This window comes from Lepidochelys kempii, chromosome 1 (assembly GCF_965140265.1).
Source record: "Lepidochelys kempii isolate rLepKem1 chromosome 1, rLepKem1.hap2, whole genome shotgun sequence".
Taxonomy (NCBI): domain Eukaryota; kingdom Metazoa; phylum Chordata; order Testudines; family Cheloniidae; genus Lepidochelys; species Lepidochelys kempii.
In genome coordinates this window covers 288,524,676-288,544,851 of record NC_133256.1, presented here as the reverse complement: position 1 = coordinate 288,544,851, position 20,176 = coordinate 288,524,676, and the positions used below count along the sequence as shown (strand labels likewise).

The 20,176-nt window shown below is 39.1% G+C and overlaps 1 protein-coding gene across 5 annotated transcripts in view; it reads left to right on the top strand.

The window, feature by feature from the left end:
- MSRB3 (methionine sulfoxide reductase B3) overlaps positions 1-20,176 on the top strand; it is a 147,286-nt gene that overhangs the window by 50,638 nt on the left and 76,472 nt on the right. For all 5 annotated transcript variants that reach the window (XM_073327875.1, XM_073327879.1, XM_073327878.1 and 2 more), the window contains 2 exons: positions 8,621-8,729; positions 10,414-10,491. In XM_073327875.1, coding sequence (XP_073183976.1) covers positions 8,621-8,729; positions 10,414-10,491 — 187 coding nt within the window. The remainder of the gene's footprint in view (positions 1-8,620; positions 8,730-10,413; positions 10,492-20,176) is intronic.

Sequence of the window (20,176 nt, the reverse complement as noted above, 5' to 3'; positions counted from 1 at the left end):
GTAACAACAACTGAACGCTCACCATCCATATTACCTTCCTTCTAAGAGTTTCCTCAGCTGTTGCAGGAACTACTCAGTGAAGCCTGCAAGATGAAAGCCTCAGTGGGCTCTCCCCAGGCAAACTCCTTCTATTAGCTACTCTGCTGTTCGCCGCTCAGCCAGGGCCGCTGCAAGGATGTTTTACGCCCTTGGCGAAACTTCCAACTTGTGCCCCCCCTCCCCCCCGGAAGCCCTGTGGCAGTTCCCCACCTCCCCCTTTCTCCCCCACTCCCCTTGGCCCGGGGAGCCGTGTGGCAACTCCCCGCTGCCGCCCCCAGGAGCCATGCGGTAGCTCCCCACCCCAGCTCACCTCTGCTCCACCTCCTCCCTGAGCACGCCACCGCTTCTCCCACCTCCCAGGCTTGTGCCGCCAATCAGCTGTTTGGCACGCAAGCCTGGGAGGGAGAGAAGCAGAGCGGGGTGGCGTGCTCAGGGGAGGAGGCGGAGCAGAGGTGAGTGGGAGCGGTTCCCCTGTGTGCCTTCCCTTCCTCCCCCCATTACTTGCTGCAGGCGGCCCCCCTGCCCCAGCTCACCTCTGCTCCACTGCCTCCCCAGAGCGTGCTTTTGGCCGCCCCCAACCACTTGGCGCCCTAGGTGACTGCCTAGTTTGCCTGGTGGTTGCACTGGCCCTGCGCTCAGCTGGTTCGCAGCTGACTGGCTTTTTATAACAGTCAGGCCCACTCAGCGCCCACCTGGAACAAAGCACTCCCAATTCACACTTTTCAAACAATGAAGCCCACGGGCAAACTGACAAACTGTCCCTGCAACAGACTTAGATACTCACCAACACAGTGCCCCAATGCAGCACTTAGCGTACCTCCTCTTGGACAGATCCCAGGCAAACTCCCTATGTTAGCCGCTCCGCTCTTCTGAACAACACTTTAAATAACTCAAAGATGGTCTATGATTTAATTCAGCTATGAGGAAACTTAGAACAGAGACGAACCGAAAGATGGAGTTAGACGAAAGTTGTGGATTAAAGGGGGAAAATCTAGAAAGTTAAATTAGAATTTAACACAAGACTTCTAATATGTAATTTTAGTAGGGCTGTCCAGAGATTTAAAAAAAATAATCACACAATTAATCGTGCTGTTAATAATGGAATACCTTTTTTTAAATATTTTTGGCTGTTTGCTACATTTTCAAATATATTGATTTCAGTTACAACACAGAATACAAAGTGTACAGTGCTCACTTTATATTTTTGTTACAAATATTTGCACTGTAAAAACAAAAGAAATAGTATTTTTCAATTCACCTCATACATTGTAATGCAATGTCTTTATCATGAAAGTTGAACTTACAAATGTAGAATTATGTGCAAAACAAATTGTGTTCAAAAATAAAACAATGTAAAACTTTAGAGCCTACAAGTCCACTCAGTCCTACTTCTTGTTCAGCCAATCATTCAGACAAACAAGTTTATTTACATTTGCAGGAGATAACGTTGCCCACTTCTTGTTTACAATATCACCTGAAAGTGAGAACAGGCATTCACATGGCACTGTTGTAGCCGGCGTCGCAGGATATTTACATGCCAGTTGTGTTAAAGATTCATATGGCCCTTCATGCTTCAACCACCATTCCAGAGGACATGCGTCCATGCTGATAATGATCCAAAGAAGTGCGGAGCGAAGCATGTTCACTTTCATCATCTGAGTCAGATGCCACTAACAGAAGGTTGATTTTCTTTTTTGGTGGTTCAGGTTCTGTAGTTTCTGCGTTGGAGTGTTGCTCTTTTAAGACTTCTGAACACATGCCCACATTTCGTCCCTCTCAGATTTTGGAAGGCACTTCAAATTCTTAAACCTTGGGTCGAGTGCTATAGCTATCTTTAGAAATCTCACATTGGTACCACCTTTGAGTTTTGTCAAATCTGCAGTGAAAGTGTTCTTAAAACAAACAACATGTGCTGGGTCATCATCTGAGACTGCTATAACATGAAATATATGGCAGAATGTGGGTAAAACAGAGCAGGAGACACACAATTCTCCCGCAATGAGTTCAATCACAAATTTATTTAACACACTATTTTTTTAACGAGTGCCATCAGCATGGAAGCATGGCTGAAGCATGAGGGGGCATATGAATGTTTACCATATCTGGCACATAAATACCTTGCAATACTAGCCAGAAAAGTACCTGTTCTCACTTTCAGGTGCCATTGTAAATAAGAAGCTGGCTCCTGTAAATATAAACAAACTTGTTTGTCTTAGCTGAACAAGAAGTAGGACGGAGTGGACTTGTAGGCTATAAAGTTTTACATTGTTTTGGTTTTGAGTGCAGTTAAGTAACAAAAAAATTCTACATTTGTAAATTGCACTTTCACAATAAGGAGATTGCACTACAGTACTTGTATGAGGCGAATTGAAAAATACTATTTATCATTTTTTACAGTACAAATATTTGTAATAAAAATAATATAAAGTGAGCACTGTACACTCTGTATTCTGTGTTGTAATTGAAATCAATATATTTGAAAATGTAGAAAAGCATCGAAAAAATTAATAAATTTCAGTTGATATTCTATTGTGTAGCAGTGCGATTAAAACAGCTATTAATTATGATTATTTTTTTTTAATCGTGATTAATTTTTTGAGTTAATCGCGTGAGTTAACTGCAATTAATCAACTGCCCTAAATTTTAGTGATGGTTTGCATGGAGAATGGCAGAGCAGGTTTACTGGTAAGTTGGTTTATACTGAGTAAAAATCTGATTTCATTTGTTTCCCATTGTTACTGTTCCTGACAGCGCATGTTTTGTTATCATCTTAAGGAAATGCTGGCAGGTCAAACTACAATACCTAACTTTGGGTTCTAAATGTTTTCAAACTCAGTCAACATAAATTTTTCCATCAATTGTTTTGTAATTCCAATGAAAGGTTTCTTCTGTAGTGTTCTTTTAAAAACAAAAACAAACCAACATTCTCCTATGTTGGGGCATTCTGCTAAGGCTAAATAAGCATAAAAAGAAACAGACTAAACAAAAATGAAACTGACCTGCCTATTTTCATTCTTTCAAGATGGGGAAATTGCAAAGTGTCAACTAACAGCATAAATGGTGGAAACTAAATTAGATATTCCAATTTTTAATGAAATGGAAAGTTTGGTAGTATGGATAAGGATATTTGATTTAAAAAAAATATAACTCTTAGGCTGGCAACATTCCTTTCACATCAGTACTAGGTAACGCGCCATTAGGGAGGAAGGTACACCCCACAGACAGGGGCACGTGATTTGGAGAAGGAAGGAGATGTATACTTAGACATAGATCTTGCAGTCTGATCCACGTGAGTAGACCCTTCTGTCCACACGGAATCCCTTTGAAATCAGTGGGGCTCTGTATAGTCTCAGGGGGCTCTATACCGGTCAAATGGCAGAATTGGGACCTATGGAGCTGTATAAAAAACATAGGATTAAACCTCACTGACGCATGCTTGAAAAGTTTAATAATAGTATTGAAAATTGGAAGCCTGATTTATTATACAGTGATGCTATGCTGGAACATTTGTATTGCTGTATTTAATTCAGGAAGTCTTAATAGTATATACTCATTGTATGCCTATTGTTGCCTTAGTGTGAATGGGACTTATGCACATGTACAAAGAGGAGAATATACACAGTGCTTTACATGAAATTTGAAATGTGAGTTATTTTCAATGCAGTAAGAGAAAGGAAGCAAAAAAAAAAATTGTAACAGTTCAAAAGAGTATTAAAGAAGCAAAGCTATCAGTAGGCAATGTGCAGTACGTGTATGTCATACACCAATCTGGTCCCGCAGGCACAGTGGAGCAGATTAAGGATAGTGGCCAGGAGTAATGACCTGACAGCTTTTGCCACTCTAACTGAAGAAACCTTACTGCTCTTTTGTATTTTATTTTATTTTGTTATTAATTAAATCAAAAGAAATTGTGTATATGTTGGTGTTTGTCTTCATTATGAACCCCAGATTTGGAAAAGCTTCACAAAAATAGGAATTTAGAAATGAGGTGAGGTGCTCAGTTCAACACCAGAAAATGTTTACAGCTCACTTCTGTTTTATAGTGCTGGGCTCCAAGTTGAGGGAACAAACAGTGAAACAAAGGGAAGTGACGGTGAGGATGTAATTATTTCCAATGTGCTTTGCATTTTTGAGATGCAGAAATCAATAAAACATCCAAAAATGACATTTTATGCATATTTATTAGCCTAAAAATAGATATTCCTGTTTTATTATTAGTTTAGTCTGAAAAAGCCTCTACCTTGTTTTGAAGCCTTGAAAGCCATGTTTCACTTTGGTTAACACTGCTGCTGTTTTTGGCAGCACAAAGGATCTAACTAAAACTTTTAAGTCTAAAATGGAAATGTTGACATATCCTTGAAGTAGAGCTGTCTGCAAAATGCCTTTATAATGAACAGTAATGAGAATGCAGAGGGAAGGATAAACAACAAATATTTCACTGGGGCCCAGATCTCTCTGCGCTCCATGCGGGTAGCCCCTGCCACACACTTCAGTGGAGCTCCATGCAAGGAGCTCACTGCAGAAGCAGGGGCAGGTGTAAGAAACCAAAACAGGATTTTCAGTTGCATGCTTACTCTCTTGAGGATCTGTTTAAAATGTCTCCTGCTTTTTACTTCAAAGAGGCAAAAACTGGAGTGAAAATTTAAGAGTTCCGCCCTCCTCATGGTCCCATGAAATGACTGGTCCCAAGTGGATGCCATACTAATTTTAAACCTGCAGATTTTTTCTCTCTTTCACATTGGCCTGCAGAGTTTGTGGATAAGCAGCACACAAATTTAGACCTGATTTGCCAGGAAATTAAGAAGCCTTCTAAAGTTTTAGAGACTTTCATGGGAATCCTGTTTCAACCCCATTATTGATCCCTTGTTGAGAGAACTAACACAAGGAAGACAGGCATGGGCTGATGGACAGGTTCATTCTGTGTTCTTTATGAACAGTAGAGTGATTTGATTGGGCTCTTGCTCTGTACTGTTGATATTTTTTCATAATTGGTATGAATACCACAGTGGTTGCAAAAAAAGATAATTTTTTGAAAGTGCACACGAACAACCGTCTTTAGAGACGATCATATAAAGTTTTCCGTGTGGAGTACAGGCATTATTTTAGAGCAAAGTGAGCGTTTTCACTCCTCTAGTTTGCTGCCTCTTCCTCGTTCTATTTAAACCAATGGTGGTGATAGCGTTGCTATAAACCACAAAGTAAAGATGTTGCATCTGTGCATGTTTTGCCTGGGGATGGCTAATCTGGCATGACATAGTATTCTAAAATAAGGCTCCAATTCAGGAAAACACTTAAGCCCCTGCTTAAAGTTATGCATGTGTTTTAAGTGCTCCCTTGTAAAGGGATGCTATTCTGAACTAGGGCCTAAATAAAGAACTTGAAACACTAGAACCGCACTAAGGCCTGGTCTACACTATATGGGGGTGGGGGAGGGAAGGGAAGAGAGAGGGTGAGCTAGGTCGGTCTAAGTTACACAACTTCAGCTATGAAAATAGCGTAGCTGAAGACGACGTACTTAGAGCTACTTACCATGGTGTCTTCACTGTGGTAGGTCAACTGCTGATGCTCCCCCGTCAACTCCGCCTACACTTCTCGCTCCGATGGAGTACTGGAGTCGACGGGAGAGCGCTTGGCGGTCAATTTATCGTGACTTCACTAGATACAATAAATCAACCCCCACTGGATCGATCACTCCGGAGGTAAGTGTAGACATGCCCTAATTCACCCTAACAGGGGAGACCCATTCCAGATTAGCCAGTGGTGGGGTAGCCAAGGGATATATACCATATTACCCCTTGTCTCTGGCATTCAAGAGCAACATGAAACAGGCTTAGTTAATTTACTGGTCCATTGGTTTGCCATTAACATTTAAACCATAAGTGTCAAAGTTCTGCTTTAGAATGATCCTGAAATCTGAGGGTTCGGCCATGCAATGACATGTGGTTCCTCCAACTGGGTTGCAGCACAGAATTAGAATTTTGTTGGCCAGTGCTCTGCAAACCTTGAAAATCCCTTTCCAGTGTAGGTTTGCAGTTTACACCAGTGCAGAGTAGCAAGATTTCACTGTACACATAACTACTTGTCTGTCTTGTAAAACATACAGGTAACTATAAAAACGATAGGGAAAAATCTCTTGTAACATGCTTCCTACTTCTGATTGCAAGGTCATGGATTAAATGATATTCGGTGAAATGGAAATTTCCTTCTGTATAGTAGTGACTATACCCAGTAAAGAATGGTGATTCTAAAATGATAGAATCAGGGTACCCACTTAAGGAGTCATTGTAAGAGTTTTTAAAATGAGATTTTCTTTTCAAACACTCAACTTTTCCATGATTTTTCAAAGTTGAGACATACTTAGGGGGTTTTTTTGTTTTTGTTTTTTTAATGTTAAGGAATGAGATGAAGTTTTGGAAGCCAAAATAATTTTGAGCAAGTTTTTAAAAAAATAAAGGGGTGTTTGTCTGTAAAACTCATTGTACCAATTTGGGCTGCTTTTTAATATTAAAATATAAGATTGAAGATTCATAATACTCAGACAATTTCTTATTGAGCTGCATAATGCAACATTGAGTTATTTATGTAATGCATGTACTTCTTTTTGCTGTTAGTCACACTTTGAAAGACTTATTAGAGCAAGAAGACAGCACACCCTAAGAATAAAAATCTCCGAAGTCTGACATCTTTAAATAAGCAACCAAATGTTATAAAGAACAAACCTCACTTACAGTTAGGAAACAATATTTACATTTAAGGTTGAAAAGCCAGGATGTAGGAAAATTTTGCTAATTTGGAAGGTGACCTTTAAGTGCACCAAAACCAAATAATTTGTAAGCCATGGCACAGGGCACATTCCTGCAAAAGTTGTCTGAATACTTCTTTAGTGGTTCTTGAAAGACAAACAAAGAAACCTGGAATGAAATCTTTATCCCCCTCCCAAATAAGATTGAAACTAACAAAGGAGTATAGCAGCGCTCTTTCAAAGCTTGCCATTAAAATGCGGGTTCTGCAGCACAGTTAATGAGATGTTTCAGAAAACAATCTGGTTTTGAGAATGTTTGGATCAAAAGCAATTTCTAATCTATGAAATGAAGTTGCTTTTCAATACCTTTCATTCAGTAGCCAAGCTTTTTATGGTTGCATTATTTATTTCAATCAGCTGTTCTCAATTTTACTTTTTCTCCTTGGACCTACTTGACAAGGTTAGTCAGTGACCAACAGTTTTATTCTTCCAAAGCAAAACACGAGAGAGAGAGAGAGAGAGAGAGAGAGAGAGAAGGGGTGGGGGAGAAATGTCTTTGCTGAGAAGATTTGCAAGCATCTGTGTTTAAGCTACTTTTTATGAACACTCTTAGTAATGACTCAAGGTAAAAAAGCAGAAAAGCATCCAATGTTAGGAAATTGCAATCCAATACCAAGTAATTTAAACCTGCTATTGCTTCTCTTGTACTAAATGACATACAGATGGGTAACTCTGTTCCCTCTACTTTGGGAACACAATTGGACTTTTTATGAGTGTATATATTACTGACAAAAATATTTTTGTCAGGACTGTTTATTTCTAATTGTGCATCTTATAATTACTTGAATAGTTAGTTATTTTATGTGAAGTATCACATACGGCTAGTAAAGCTATTTCCACATTCAGCACACTTACACTGGTGTAACTTTTTTGGTTTTCATTCACCAGAGCAACCAGTATTGGGTCTTGAAAAGTATAAATCTCAGATTCCCTTCCTCAAAACAAATTTTTTTGAATTCTTTTCTAAAGTAATTACAGATTTTGCATTATAACAATGATGTTTTTACAATAATGCCTTGAGACCATTTAGATTTTCGTTTTCTGTGTAGAACGAGGCATAGCCTAGGTTGGGATTTTCAAGGGAGTATGAGCCAGCTCTAATTTTACTTAATTAACAAATCCCAGCTCTAATTTTTAAGACAACTTTATTTTTGAGGACGCCTCCACAATTTTTAGAATAGTGAAATGACTTTTCTCTTAGGGCTGATATTTTGACCTGCATTATAAGACATAGTCCCTAAGATTAATTCAATTGTGACAAAAATACATCTTTTGAAACGAAGTTAAAATAAATGTAAGGATTATGGAGAAATCAACCGTATCAGAAGTATAATGATTTATCTTTAAAAGGTTGTGAAATCATTGGATGCTGAATTGTGGCGAAACATCATATGCCCATTACCTTATGTCTACAATATAGATGTCTTGCAAAGAGCATTGAGTTTGAATGATTTTTTGCAGACTTTTTTTTAAGTAGTAGGAAAATGTTACCGTCTCATGAATGACTGGGTAAAGGTTTAGGATGGCGCACAGAAGGCTTTGGCTGTAGCACATTGTCACTGCTCCAGTGGAATCACCTGGCTTTTGAGCCACATTCTTTTAAAACTTGGATTTGAAGAAATAATCAGCTGCAGTTCAGCTGAGCCATTCTATTGCATTAGGGACTGGTCTGGTCATTGACAAGTGAATGCAGAAGCTATGCTGTGGCCGTCAGCCAAAGCAATTATTCAAGATTTAAGCTAAAAAGACTCCTTCTCTCATATCCTCTCCCTTTTACAGGGTCATGTAGGGATAAAAAGAACTGCAAGGTGGTCTTTTCCCAGCTGGACCTGAGGAAGCGGCTGACGCCTTTACAGTACCATGTTACTCAGGAGAAAGGGACTGAAAGGTAAGGCAGGCTGAAGGAAGCCCATTCATGAAGAAATAGCCATCTTTCCTTCTCTCCTTCCCTTTGCTGCTGTTTCCCCACCAACCACTTTGAAGAAGTCTCCACTTGTTTACTAACCCCTACAAATTCACACCACTGAAAAGACAGGCATCTGCAGTGTGGTGGTCAACACAAGTGTGTGTGTGTGTGTGTGTGTGTTTTAAATGAACACTAAGTGTCTTATAAAGTCACTGAGCTTATGTTTAAGGTCTGTTTTTAGTTTACTACAAAATGTGTGGAAGTAATAGCGGTTTAGGTACATTTTTTGGAAGACATCACAGTGAGCAGAACCACGAGGAAAATGGCTCTGTGCCCAGAGGCTGAAATTTTGAAGGTGGCCATTGTAAGTATAGACATTTTGGCTGCAAAAAGAAGGTAGCCTAATTTAGTTCCTTTCCACCCCACTCCAATTTCTTTTTGAAGCACATGTGGAGAAGGTATTTATTGGCTCATTTGTGGTAGGAATGTCAAAAATTTTCAATAACTGCCCTCACATGGTTTTAGTCCCTGGAAGCTAGCCCTAAATCCTGGATGGAAAAAAAAAAGTGCTCATGGTGAATAGTCTCTCTCAGCTGATTCCAGCATGAAGGCAACTTGCCAAGGTCTAACCATTTTGTTGTCTAATTTATACCATGGAGCTTGGCACAAGGCCCTAGCTTACCTCGGATCCAAATGTATTAATGATGTAACTGCTTGTTTTCATTCATGACCTGAAAGGGCTCTTTACCACACATGGGGTCCATAGTTAAAAGGCAACACTCTCCCTATCAGAGTATACTGTTTGCTGAATGTAATGAATGGGAATCACTGGCTTAAACCCCACTCCCCCCCCACCCCCCAAATGAGCTGCCAGTGGGACCTGAGCCTCCGCTCGTGAGATCTTCTTCCACCTCAATCACTTACTGTTGTATACATGATGAGCACAATGATTTAATGCACACAAACAACTGGAGAGTAGGTCATTCTTAAAAATCCTGTTTATAAAAAAAAAAAATTGGATCTCATAAAAAGGGTGAAAGGATAATAAAAACAAGCTGCTGAGCACACAGGCTTTTTGTGGGGCTAGCACAGCTGATTTGTATTAGATGAATGACTGCCTAGCCCTTAAGTTTGTTAACTTAGAAAAATATTCCCTTAAAACTGTAATATTCCTTTTCAACTAAAAATATAAGGCTCACTCAGCTTGAAATGATGGACCAGTTGTTTCATTTTCTGTGACTCTAACACAGGGGCAGCCCATCCTGTGCTAACAAACCAAGTGTCATTTACCCACTACACGAGTGCTTTATTCGTTGTTGAGCATTTGAGATCATTGTTAAAAGATTGTTTGAAGACTAAAACTGGAGAAATGCTCAAGATTAATTGAATTTTAAACCATCTTTATTTAAAAATTACTAATTGTAGGATGTTGACAAACAGTTTTAAACAGCAGTTGGTTTTTGTGTTCTTATCTTTGACGTGTGTGACATTTTGCTTCCTCCTGAATGGTATGGAACTGTTAAGGCAAATTTATGAAGATATTCAGTTTTTCATTTGATAAAGAATAACAGCTACCTCTTGAGTTCAGCTTTTTGCACTCTAATATAGTATTTAAAAAACACTATTCCCTTACTGATTTTTAAAATAGCGTTGTTGTTTTTCCCAGTGCCTTCGAGGGAGAATACACACATCATAAAGCTCATGGGATGTACAGATGTGTTGTCTGTGGAACTCCTTTATTCACGTGAGTGTATTAAATATAATTTCAAGACTTCTTTCTGTATTAGATTATGTTATGATCCACTGTAATCTCTCGTGTTCCAGACTTTACAGTAGCTTTGTAAGAAAATTTAAGAATTAACTGTCATTCAAACCAAAAGATAGTATAAAAAAATTTAAATAGCATAATACAGTAAACTGGAGTCTGGTAGTATAAGTAACTTGACTGGGAAATGAGTTTTATAATACAGTGTCATGGACTTAGCTGGTGAGGTGACTTTAGAGTTATTTGAGTTCATTATTTCAGCAGTGGAGATTCAGATGTGGGTGTAAACCAGTGATCCCCATTCTACAGTCTTATGTAGGCCCTATGGGGGTAGTCTATCCATACTCCAGTCGGGCGGTTAGACCATTAAGAACATCCATGCTGGGCAAGAACAGTGGTCCATCTTTCCATAGTGACCAGTGCCAGAAGCTTCAGAGGGAGTGAACAGAACAGGGCAATTATTGAGTGGTCCAGTCCCAGCTTCTAGCAGTTTAGGGGCACCCAGATTGTTGCATTCCTAACCATCTTGGCTAATAGCAATTGATGGACCTATCCTCCATGAACTTATCTAATTCCTTTTTAACCCAGTTCTACTTTTGGCCTTCACAACATCCCCTGGCAATGAGTTCCACAGGTTAACTGTGTTGTGTGAAGAAGTATTTTCTTATGTTGTTTTAAATCTGCCGCCTATGAATTTCATTGGGTGATCTCTGGTTCTTGTGTTATGTGACGGGGTAAATAACAGTTCCTTATTCACTTTCTCCACACCATTCATGATTTTATAGACCTCTGTCATATCCCCCTTAGTTGTCTCTTTTCTAAATTGAACAGTCCCAATCTTTTTAATTTCTCCTCATACAGAAGCTGTTCTATATCCTCTAATCATTTTTGTTGCCTTTCTCTGTATATTTTTCAATTCCAATATATCTTTTTTGAGATGGGGTGACCAGAATTGTATGCAGTATTCAACATGCCATTATATTTTCTGTCTTCTTATCAATTTCTTTCATAATGTTTCCTAACATTCCGTTAGCTTTTTTGACAGCTGCTGCACATATGAGCAGATGTTTAGAAAACTAACCACGATGACTCTAAGATCCCTTTCTTGAGTGGTAATGGCTAATTTACACCCCATAGTTTCCTATGTATATCTGGGATTATGTTTTCCAATGTGCATTACTTTGCATTTATGAAAATTGAATTTCATCTGCCATTTTGTTGCCCGGTTCCCCAGTTTTGTGAGATCCCTTTGTAACTCTTTGCAGTCTGCTTTGGACTTAACTATCGTGAGTAATTTTGTATCTTCTGCAAAGATGCTACCTCACTATTTACTCCTTTTTCCAGATCATTTATGAATATTTTGAACAGCACTGGTCCCAGTGCAGATCCTTGGGGGATCCTGATCTTTGTCTTTCCATTGTGAAAACTGACGATTTATTCCTGCCCTTTGTTTCCTGTCTTTTAACTGGTTACTGATACATAACAGGACTTTCCTTCTGATCTCCTGACTGCCTACTTTGCTTAAGAACATTTAGTGAGGGACCTTGTCAAAGTACACCCTATACACTGCATCACCCTTGTCCATATGCTTGTTGACCCCCTTCAAAAAATTCTAATAGATTGATGAGGCATGATTTCCCTTTACAAAAGCAATGTGGTCTCTTCCCCCAACATATTGTGTCCTTCTATGTGTCTGATAATTCTGTTTTTTGCTATAGTTTCAACCAGTTTGCCTGGCACTGAAGTTAGGCTTACAAGTGTGTAATTGCCAGTGTTTAGAGCCTTTTTTAAAAATTGGTATTATATTGGCTATGTTCCAGTCATCTGGTGCAGAGATCAATTTAACTGATAGATTATATACTACAGTTAATAGTTCTGTAATTTCATATTTGAGTTCCTTCAGGACTCTTGGGTGAATACCATCTGTTCCTTGTGACTTATTACTATTTAATTTGTCAGTTTGTTCTAAAACCACAACTACTGACGCCTCAATCTGGGACAGTTCCTCAGATTTGCCATCTAAAAAGAATGGCTCAGGTGTGGGAATCCCCCTCACATCCTCTGGCGTGAAGACCGATGAAAAGAATCCATTTAGCTTCTCTGCAATGGCTTTATGTCTTCATTGAGTGCTCCTTTAGCACCCTAATCATCCAGTGGCCCCACTGATTGTTTGTTAGGCTTCCAGCTTCTGATGTATTTACAAAAAAATTTTGCCATTAGTTTTTGTGTCTGTTGCTAGTTTCTCTTCAGATGCTTTTTTGGCCTGTCTAATTATGGTTTTACACTTGACCTGCCAGAGTTTGTGCTTCTTTCTGTTTTCCTCAGTAGATCTGACTTTAACATTTTAAAAGATGTCTTTTTGTTTCTATGTCAAGGTTCCTCCCCCACTCTGAACTCTAGGGTACAGATGTGGGGACCTGCATGAAAACCTCCTAAGCTTACTTTTACCAGCTTAGGTTAAAACTTCCCCAAGGTACAAATTAATTTTATCCTTTGTCCTTGGAATATCCACTGCCACCACCAAACTCTAACTGGGTTTACTGGGAAACGTAGTTTGGACACGTCTTTCCCCCCAAAATCCTCCCAACCCTTGCACCCCACTTCCTGGGAAAGGTTTGGTAAAAATCCTCACCAATTTGCATAGGTGACCACAGACCCAAACCCTTGGATCTGAGAACAATGAAAAAGCATTCAGTTTTCTTACAAGAAGACTTTTAATAGAAATAGAAGTAGATAGAAGTAAAGGAATCACCTCTGTAAAATCAGGATGGTAGATACCTTACAGGGTAATTAGATTAAAAACATAGAGAATCCCTCTAGGCAAAACTTTAAATTACAAAAAAGACACACAGACAGAAATAGTCATTCTATTCAGCACAGTTCTTTTCTCAGCCATTTAAAGAAATCATAATCTAACACATACCTAGCTAGATTACTTACTAAAAGTTCTAAGACTCCATTCCTGTTCTATCCCCGGCAAAAGCAGCATATAGACAGACACAGACCCTTTGTTTCTCTCCCTCCTCCCAGCTTTTGAAAGTATCTTGTCTCCTCATTGGTCATTTTGGTCAGGTGCCAGCAAGGTTACCTTTAGCTTCTTAACCCTTTACAGGTGAGAGGATTTTTCCTTTGGCAAGGAGGGATTTTAAAGGGGTTTACCCTTCCCTTTATATTTATGACATTCTAACAGCCTTTTTTTTTACTGTGTTGTTTAGCCATCGTGGCATTTTTTTGGTCCTCTTACTTTTTTTTAATTGGAGGTATATGTTTAGCTTGAGCCTCTATTATTGTGGTTTTTTAAAATTTCCATGCTGTTTGCAGGCATTTCACTCTTGTGACTGCTCATTTTAATTTTCATTTAACTAGCTTCCTCATTTTTTGTGTAGTTCCCCTTTTTGAAGGTAAATGCTACTGTGGAGGGATTTTTTTGGTATTTTCCCTCTCTCCTAGGAGGTTAAATTTAATTACATTATGGTCACTTTTACCAAGCGGTTCAGCTATATTCACCTCTTGGACCAGATCCTGTATGCCACTTAGGACTAAATCAAGAATTGCTGCCCCCCTGGTGGGTTCCAGGACTAGCTGCTCCAAGAATCAGTCATTAATGGTGTCTAAAATGTTTTCTCTCCCATTATTATTGGGCTTTCTGTTTTTGTAGCCTCTCTAATCTCCCTGAATATTTTCACACTCCCTATCACCGTCCTGGTCAGGTGATTAGAAGTACATTCCTATTTCTATATTCTTCTTCTTCAAGCATGGAATTTCTATTCATAGAGATTCTTTGGTACATTTTTTTTTTTTAAATTCAAGATTTTTACTATATTTAATTCTCTGCTTTCTTTCACATATAGTGCCGCTCCCTCACCCTCATAACCCACTCTGTCATTCCTGTATATTTTGTACCCTGATATTACTGTGTCTCATTGGTTATCATCGTTCCACCTAGTTTTTGCAATGGATATTATATCACCATCCTCATTTAATACCAGACACTCAAGTTCACCCATCCTAGTACTTAGACTTCTAGCATTTGTATACACACACTAATAATATTTAGTTGTCTGCCTTCATGTGATGTAATTGAATGGGACTCTTTTTCATTTGATTGTTTCTCTTCAGTTACTATCTGTACTTTATCAATTTCTATCCTCTCCTCTATACAGTGTCCCCTTCAATAAATCTTCCCCAGAGGGCTTTCTCTGTCCAAATCATGTGCTCCTCTGCACTTGTTGGCTTAAAAACGCCTCTGACCTTTTTAATTTCACATGCCAGCAGTCCGGTTCTATTTTAATTTAGGTAGAGCCCGTCCTTCCTGTATAGGCTCCTCCTTTCCCAAAAGGTTACCCAAGTAGTTCACAGAGAGACAAAATAATTGATTTTCTTATTCAAGGGAAAATTATATATGCTCACTGAATTTTCATATCTATTATTCCATATTAAGAGTTGAATTAGACATTTAGGCCAAGATTTTTCAAAAGCAGACTGCTAACTTAAAACTAAGCCCCTTTTAAATGTCCTAGGGGAAAATATCCTACAAAATGGGTCACTGTAAGCATAACTGATTGATTAAATAGTGTCAATTACTTGTTTTTCTTTAAATATTTTTCACTTTTGTTTCGGCACTTTCCTCTTTGACTATAATTTCTTCACTCTGACTTCTTCACTCTGACTTCTTCTCCTGCCCTGTTTTGTCTCAAGTCTAACCTGATCTTTCCCTTAAATAGCAACATCTGCTTTTACATTCTCACTCTGTAGAGCGTATGGAAGACAGCAGGTCAAGACAGTGCTCTTATCTCTGAATAGGTTGGGGAAAGGAGATCAGTAGAATGATATATGCATAAGACATCCCTAAAACCTGTTTAAAAGTGTTGGGTGGGGGGTGGGAGGCTGTGTCAAGAAGGAAGCAAGAGCAGAAAATAGGAAGAATGGCATTTGAAAGTGTCCTAAGATCAGTAGTAAGCAAAATTGTTTGGAAGTGTATGTGCACTCTTTCAAACCCCATGTTCAGATTGCCACTTTGGGGGGAAGTATTCAGGATCCAGGATAGAACAAATTCCACTTTAAGACTTACTTGTGACTTTCTCCGGTGAGAAGTGTTGACTAAGTCTGCTCTTATGGCACTGCCTTGGTATTTTTAGTTGAAGTAAAGATAATAAGTTGAATTTGGTTTCTGTAGCCAAGTGTGAATTTGACTATACTTTGTACCATTGTACAAGCCCTGGCTTCTCTCTTCCCCACATATCGTAATACACAGTATTTCTGCAAATTAGGTCATTGTGACAATTGTATGTTTACGTGCTGTATTGCCAGGGGCAGTGTTGAAGGTATTCATGCAAACCATGTCCTGCTTCAATATTTTGCATTTCATGGTTAGGGAAACCATGTATCCCTGAAAATGGGAATGGCCCTGTTTTCAAAGCCTCATCCAGTGTCTCTGGCCAAAGATGGGGAGAAGGAGGAGTGGGCAACCCCTGCCCACAGCTGCAAAAACCCTGGTGTGCCTATCTCTTTGAGCTCCACCAGAACGATCTTTGGTGTGCCTGCCATGATTAGTATTCAAGCTTTTCAGGACAGATCCTCAGCTAGTGCAAATCACTGTAATGCCATTGACTTCAATGGAGCTATGCTCATTTATACCAGCTGGGTATCTGGATGTCTGGCATACCATACAGTGATTGGGCAGGGTATATTTTAAAATATTTATTTATAACATTTGAAGTGATGTTAAAAGTAAACACACAAACATGGGATTATTCTTGCCTATCATCAATATCAATTTGCACTTGAAAGGTGCTCAGATAAGTGATGGGCAGGTATAAAAACCTATGTAGACATCAATGTCATCATGCTAAGGAATACAAAAGCAAATATTTTACAGTGTAACTCAGTAATTAGTCTGTTGTAATAATCCGTTTCAGAGGCAAAATAGCAAGGAATAGTGAGTTCCTTGACTAGAAGATATACTATATGTTGAATGAATTAAAATTGATGACTAGGAAAAGATACTGAGAGATTGTTAAAGCCCAAAAAAGTTGAAAATTGATACCAATGGTAGCAAAAGTATATAACCAGGAGAGTACAAAATCAATAAATGTCCCCATACAAAGGCTAAATTGCCAATATAGTCTCTTAGGAGAGAATTATTAGTGAAAGAAGAAACTCCATAATGCTGAAAACTGAAAATTTAGGCAAATAGGAATTTTTTTTCCCCAGATCTTCATCTGAAATCCACATTTGGCTCCTGCTGGGTGCCCATTAATTTTTTCTTTGCATCAGTGTAGCTTGTTAATATATAGATGTTTGAACTATGGACCCATTAGTTAGCCAGGAAGGAGACTGAAGCTTCAGTAATAATATTAACAAACTTCAACTTTTAACAGGTCTGATTTATGCTGTTTCATTACCATGTGACACGCAAGGTCAGGGAACATATGAATTTTGTGCCCAGATGAAAGACCTATTTTTTTGCTACATGCTTAAGATAGAATTTTATCTTTATCAATAGAAGAGATCAAAAGAAACAATTAAAACTCAACATCTCTCTTCATTTAAACTGCTGATACCACCACGGGTTTATGGAGAATGTGCTTTCACTTTTTCCACAGCCAGAAGGTGTCTCAAACTTAAAAAACAATATTGTTCCTTTAATTCCAATTGTTCCATCACTGAACTTCACTCCAGACAGTCTCCCACATTGGAATATAGCTAAGGAAAAGGATGTGTGAGATACACAATGAGCAAGTCTCAGGAACTCACTTTTGTAAACCTCTGCCTCTAATATCTTCTGCGCCAGACTTGAAAAATCTTTTGCTGTGCCATGTCTATTTGGTTTGCAGGATCTTTGGGATCTGTCACTTCATGGCAGTTCACAGAAAACTAGAACACCTATACCATTAAATGACTCTAGAAATGATGAATGACAAATCCAATCTGCCGTTTGTTTTCTAAAGACCAAGAATGTTAAGTGTTTTACTCTTTACTCCTTGATTTTTCAAGGAATTTCCCTTTTACCATGCAAAAATAGCTTTTTCTCAGCAACCATGGCAGAAGGAGTTTAGAATGATCAGTGTCGTTCCTCAGAGACACACAATTGGAATTTGCACTCTGAAGTCACTTCTACAGAAGAAAATCTATAGTGAATTATTTATTAAACATAGCATTGTGCTTGATACAAGAAGTAAAAGAACAGACAGCCTATGCAAGAGAGACATAGTACAGACAAGATGCACTGGGAGGCCCCAGGAATTGACTAGTTTTTCCCCCTTAATATTATTGTTGTCTAAACTTCCAGTTCTGAGGTGCAAGAAAAGTCACCAAGTCTTAATAAATTAGCCACTCCTTCATTGCTACCTTTGCTGGCTTCTGAAAGGAATTCTCTTTGGCAAGGGTGTTAGCTAATCCCCTCCCATGTGGTGAAAGAAATAATAATGTATTTATTTATTCATTTTATATATTTATTTGACTTTTGTGTGGCACTTCTGGCACCTCTCGACGTTTCCAAAGCAAACCATTAGAAATACTAAATGCATTAATGCAGTATTTCAAGTAATTTAGTGGAGTCTTTCACAAAAATCCCATCGAATTCCCCCCAGCCATAGCCATAGCACAAGACCCATCTAAATCAGCTCTTAATCACCAAATTTCCATCATGCCATCTATAGGTGCATAATCTCCCTAATTGCTTACAAAGAAAGGTATGCTCTGCAATGCATCCAGAAGGTTAACATATCCAGACTTGGGAAGCACAACCCTTCTTCTTACTTCCTCCAAAGCACTAACTTTATAATGGTCTTACCTAGATGAACCCTCGCCCAGCTCACTCCTAGTGCTTTTGGAAAGGTACTAAATTATTTGTTCCACTTTCCAGTCAGGCCTGATGTGATGGAAATAGAGCTATCATTAGCAGCTGGTTCATATTTCCTCACCAAGTTTTGTAAAGGTCTCATATCCTCTCTGAATGGGAGGGAGTGATAAAACCCACTCCAGTAGTAACACTATATGAGAGAGCTGTTGGAGTGGACAAGCAATTGCCCCAAAATGGACAGGAGTAAACCAGAGCCACTTGTCGCTTCATGGGAATGGATGGAGTTGCTAACAAGCATCCCAACAAATCTTCGTAGTCAACTGTATCAAAGATAGCTGCCAGATCTAATCAAATCAGCTCCCATAAATTAGCCTTCTCCATTGCGAGAAGAAAATGAGCAGCCACTGTTACCAATGTGGTTTCCATTCCAAACTCAGCTCAATGACCTGAGTGGTGAGACTCCAGGGAATCTGAGGATACCAAAAATTGCCAGAATTGATCTGCCCCAATCTGATCAGTGACCTTTCCCAAAAAAGGAAGATCAGGTTGATAGCTTGCAATTCCAACACAGTTCTCAATACACCACAACAATCTTTCAAACTATCTCATTATGGGTGGGGAGTATGGGTGGTTCCTTATACTACTTGCAGGTTAGGGGACTTTGTAGTAAAGCATGCAATCAGAATCAGTCTGGAAAAAGCCAGCTCCAAACAAGGTAGGTGAGTTGTGCCTTGCTGTCTTAGGGAGCAGCCTGTGGTTTCTCTCTGGTTTTGGGTTCTTGTGCACTATTGTTCTGAATGGTAAGATATAAAGTAGTGTTATGTTGCAACCTTCCAGCAACTTATGTTTTTATCTAATTTATCAACTTATGGCATCATCTAATTTCTCATTGTGTATGCTATGAACATAACTGTCAGCATCAGGCAATGATTGCCTCTTGTGTCGTAAGTTGCAGGGTCATCTTTAAACAATGGTGACCTGTGAAGGTGAAGCCAGCCAAGAGTGTATTTTGGGGCTGTTGTATCAATGGAGTTGATACAGGTTGTCATGTATTTCCACCAAACTCTGCAAAGAGTCGTCTTTTGGCTGAATAGTATTCTTCCAGTGAGCCATCTGGAAACTCAGGTTCAATAAGTTCCTGAGGGTTGAAAACCACAACGCAAGTCTTATGTCCCTGCAGGAAAGGAGCAATGCAATCCCTGGTTGCCAGAGGTGGTGATCAGTCTATGGGAGTAATTTCTACTTCCTACATCTCCAGTCCCATACTCAATACTAGATCCATAATGTGATGTGTGTTAAACCAGAATCACCTCAGGCAGTCCCAGGTTTGTCATGGCAGCCATGAAATCCTGTGCTGATCCAGAAGGGAGATGGAGCAGCTGCCAATTGAATAGCTCTCCATTGGAAGCCCCTCTGGTCACCCACTTCCCCCACCATCAAAGGCAAGTCCGAAGGCATACATTGGTCTAGGAGCTTCCCTGGCTTTTGTGCTTTCTTCAGCCTGTTTCTCATTCTGGCAGCATTGATACCTAGTATAGTAGAGCAACACAACAAAAAGGTACAGTGCAAGGAAATGTTCTCTATCAACAAGATAAAAGAATCCTGAAGAGGCTGATACATGAAGGGACTGCTGGAGAAAAGAAAATGGTCTTAGTGAGTCGTCAAAGACACTAGTCAACATAGCCACTGTCTTGGTCTTCACAAAGTAATGAGTTATTTACCCCACAGTAAATTATAAAAATATCTTGATTTGATAGTGTAACCTTATTGGGAAAGGAAAGGGAAGAACTCTAAAACCATCATAAAATTTTAAAGGAGGTTTTCTAAATGTCAAGAAAGCTGGTTTGGAATTTTGAGCTA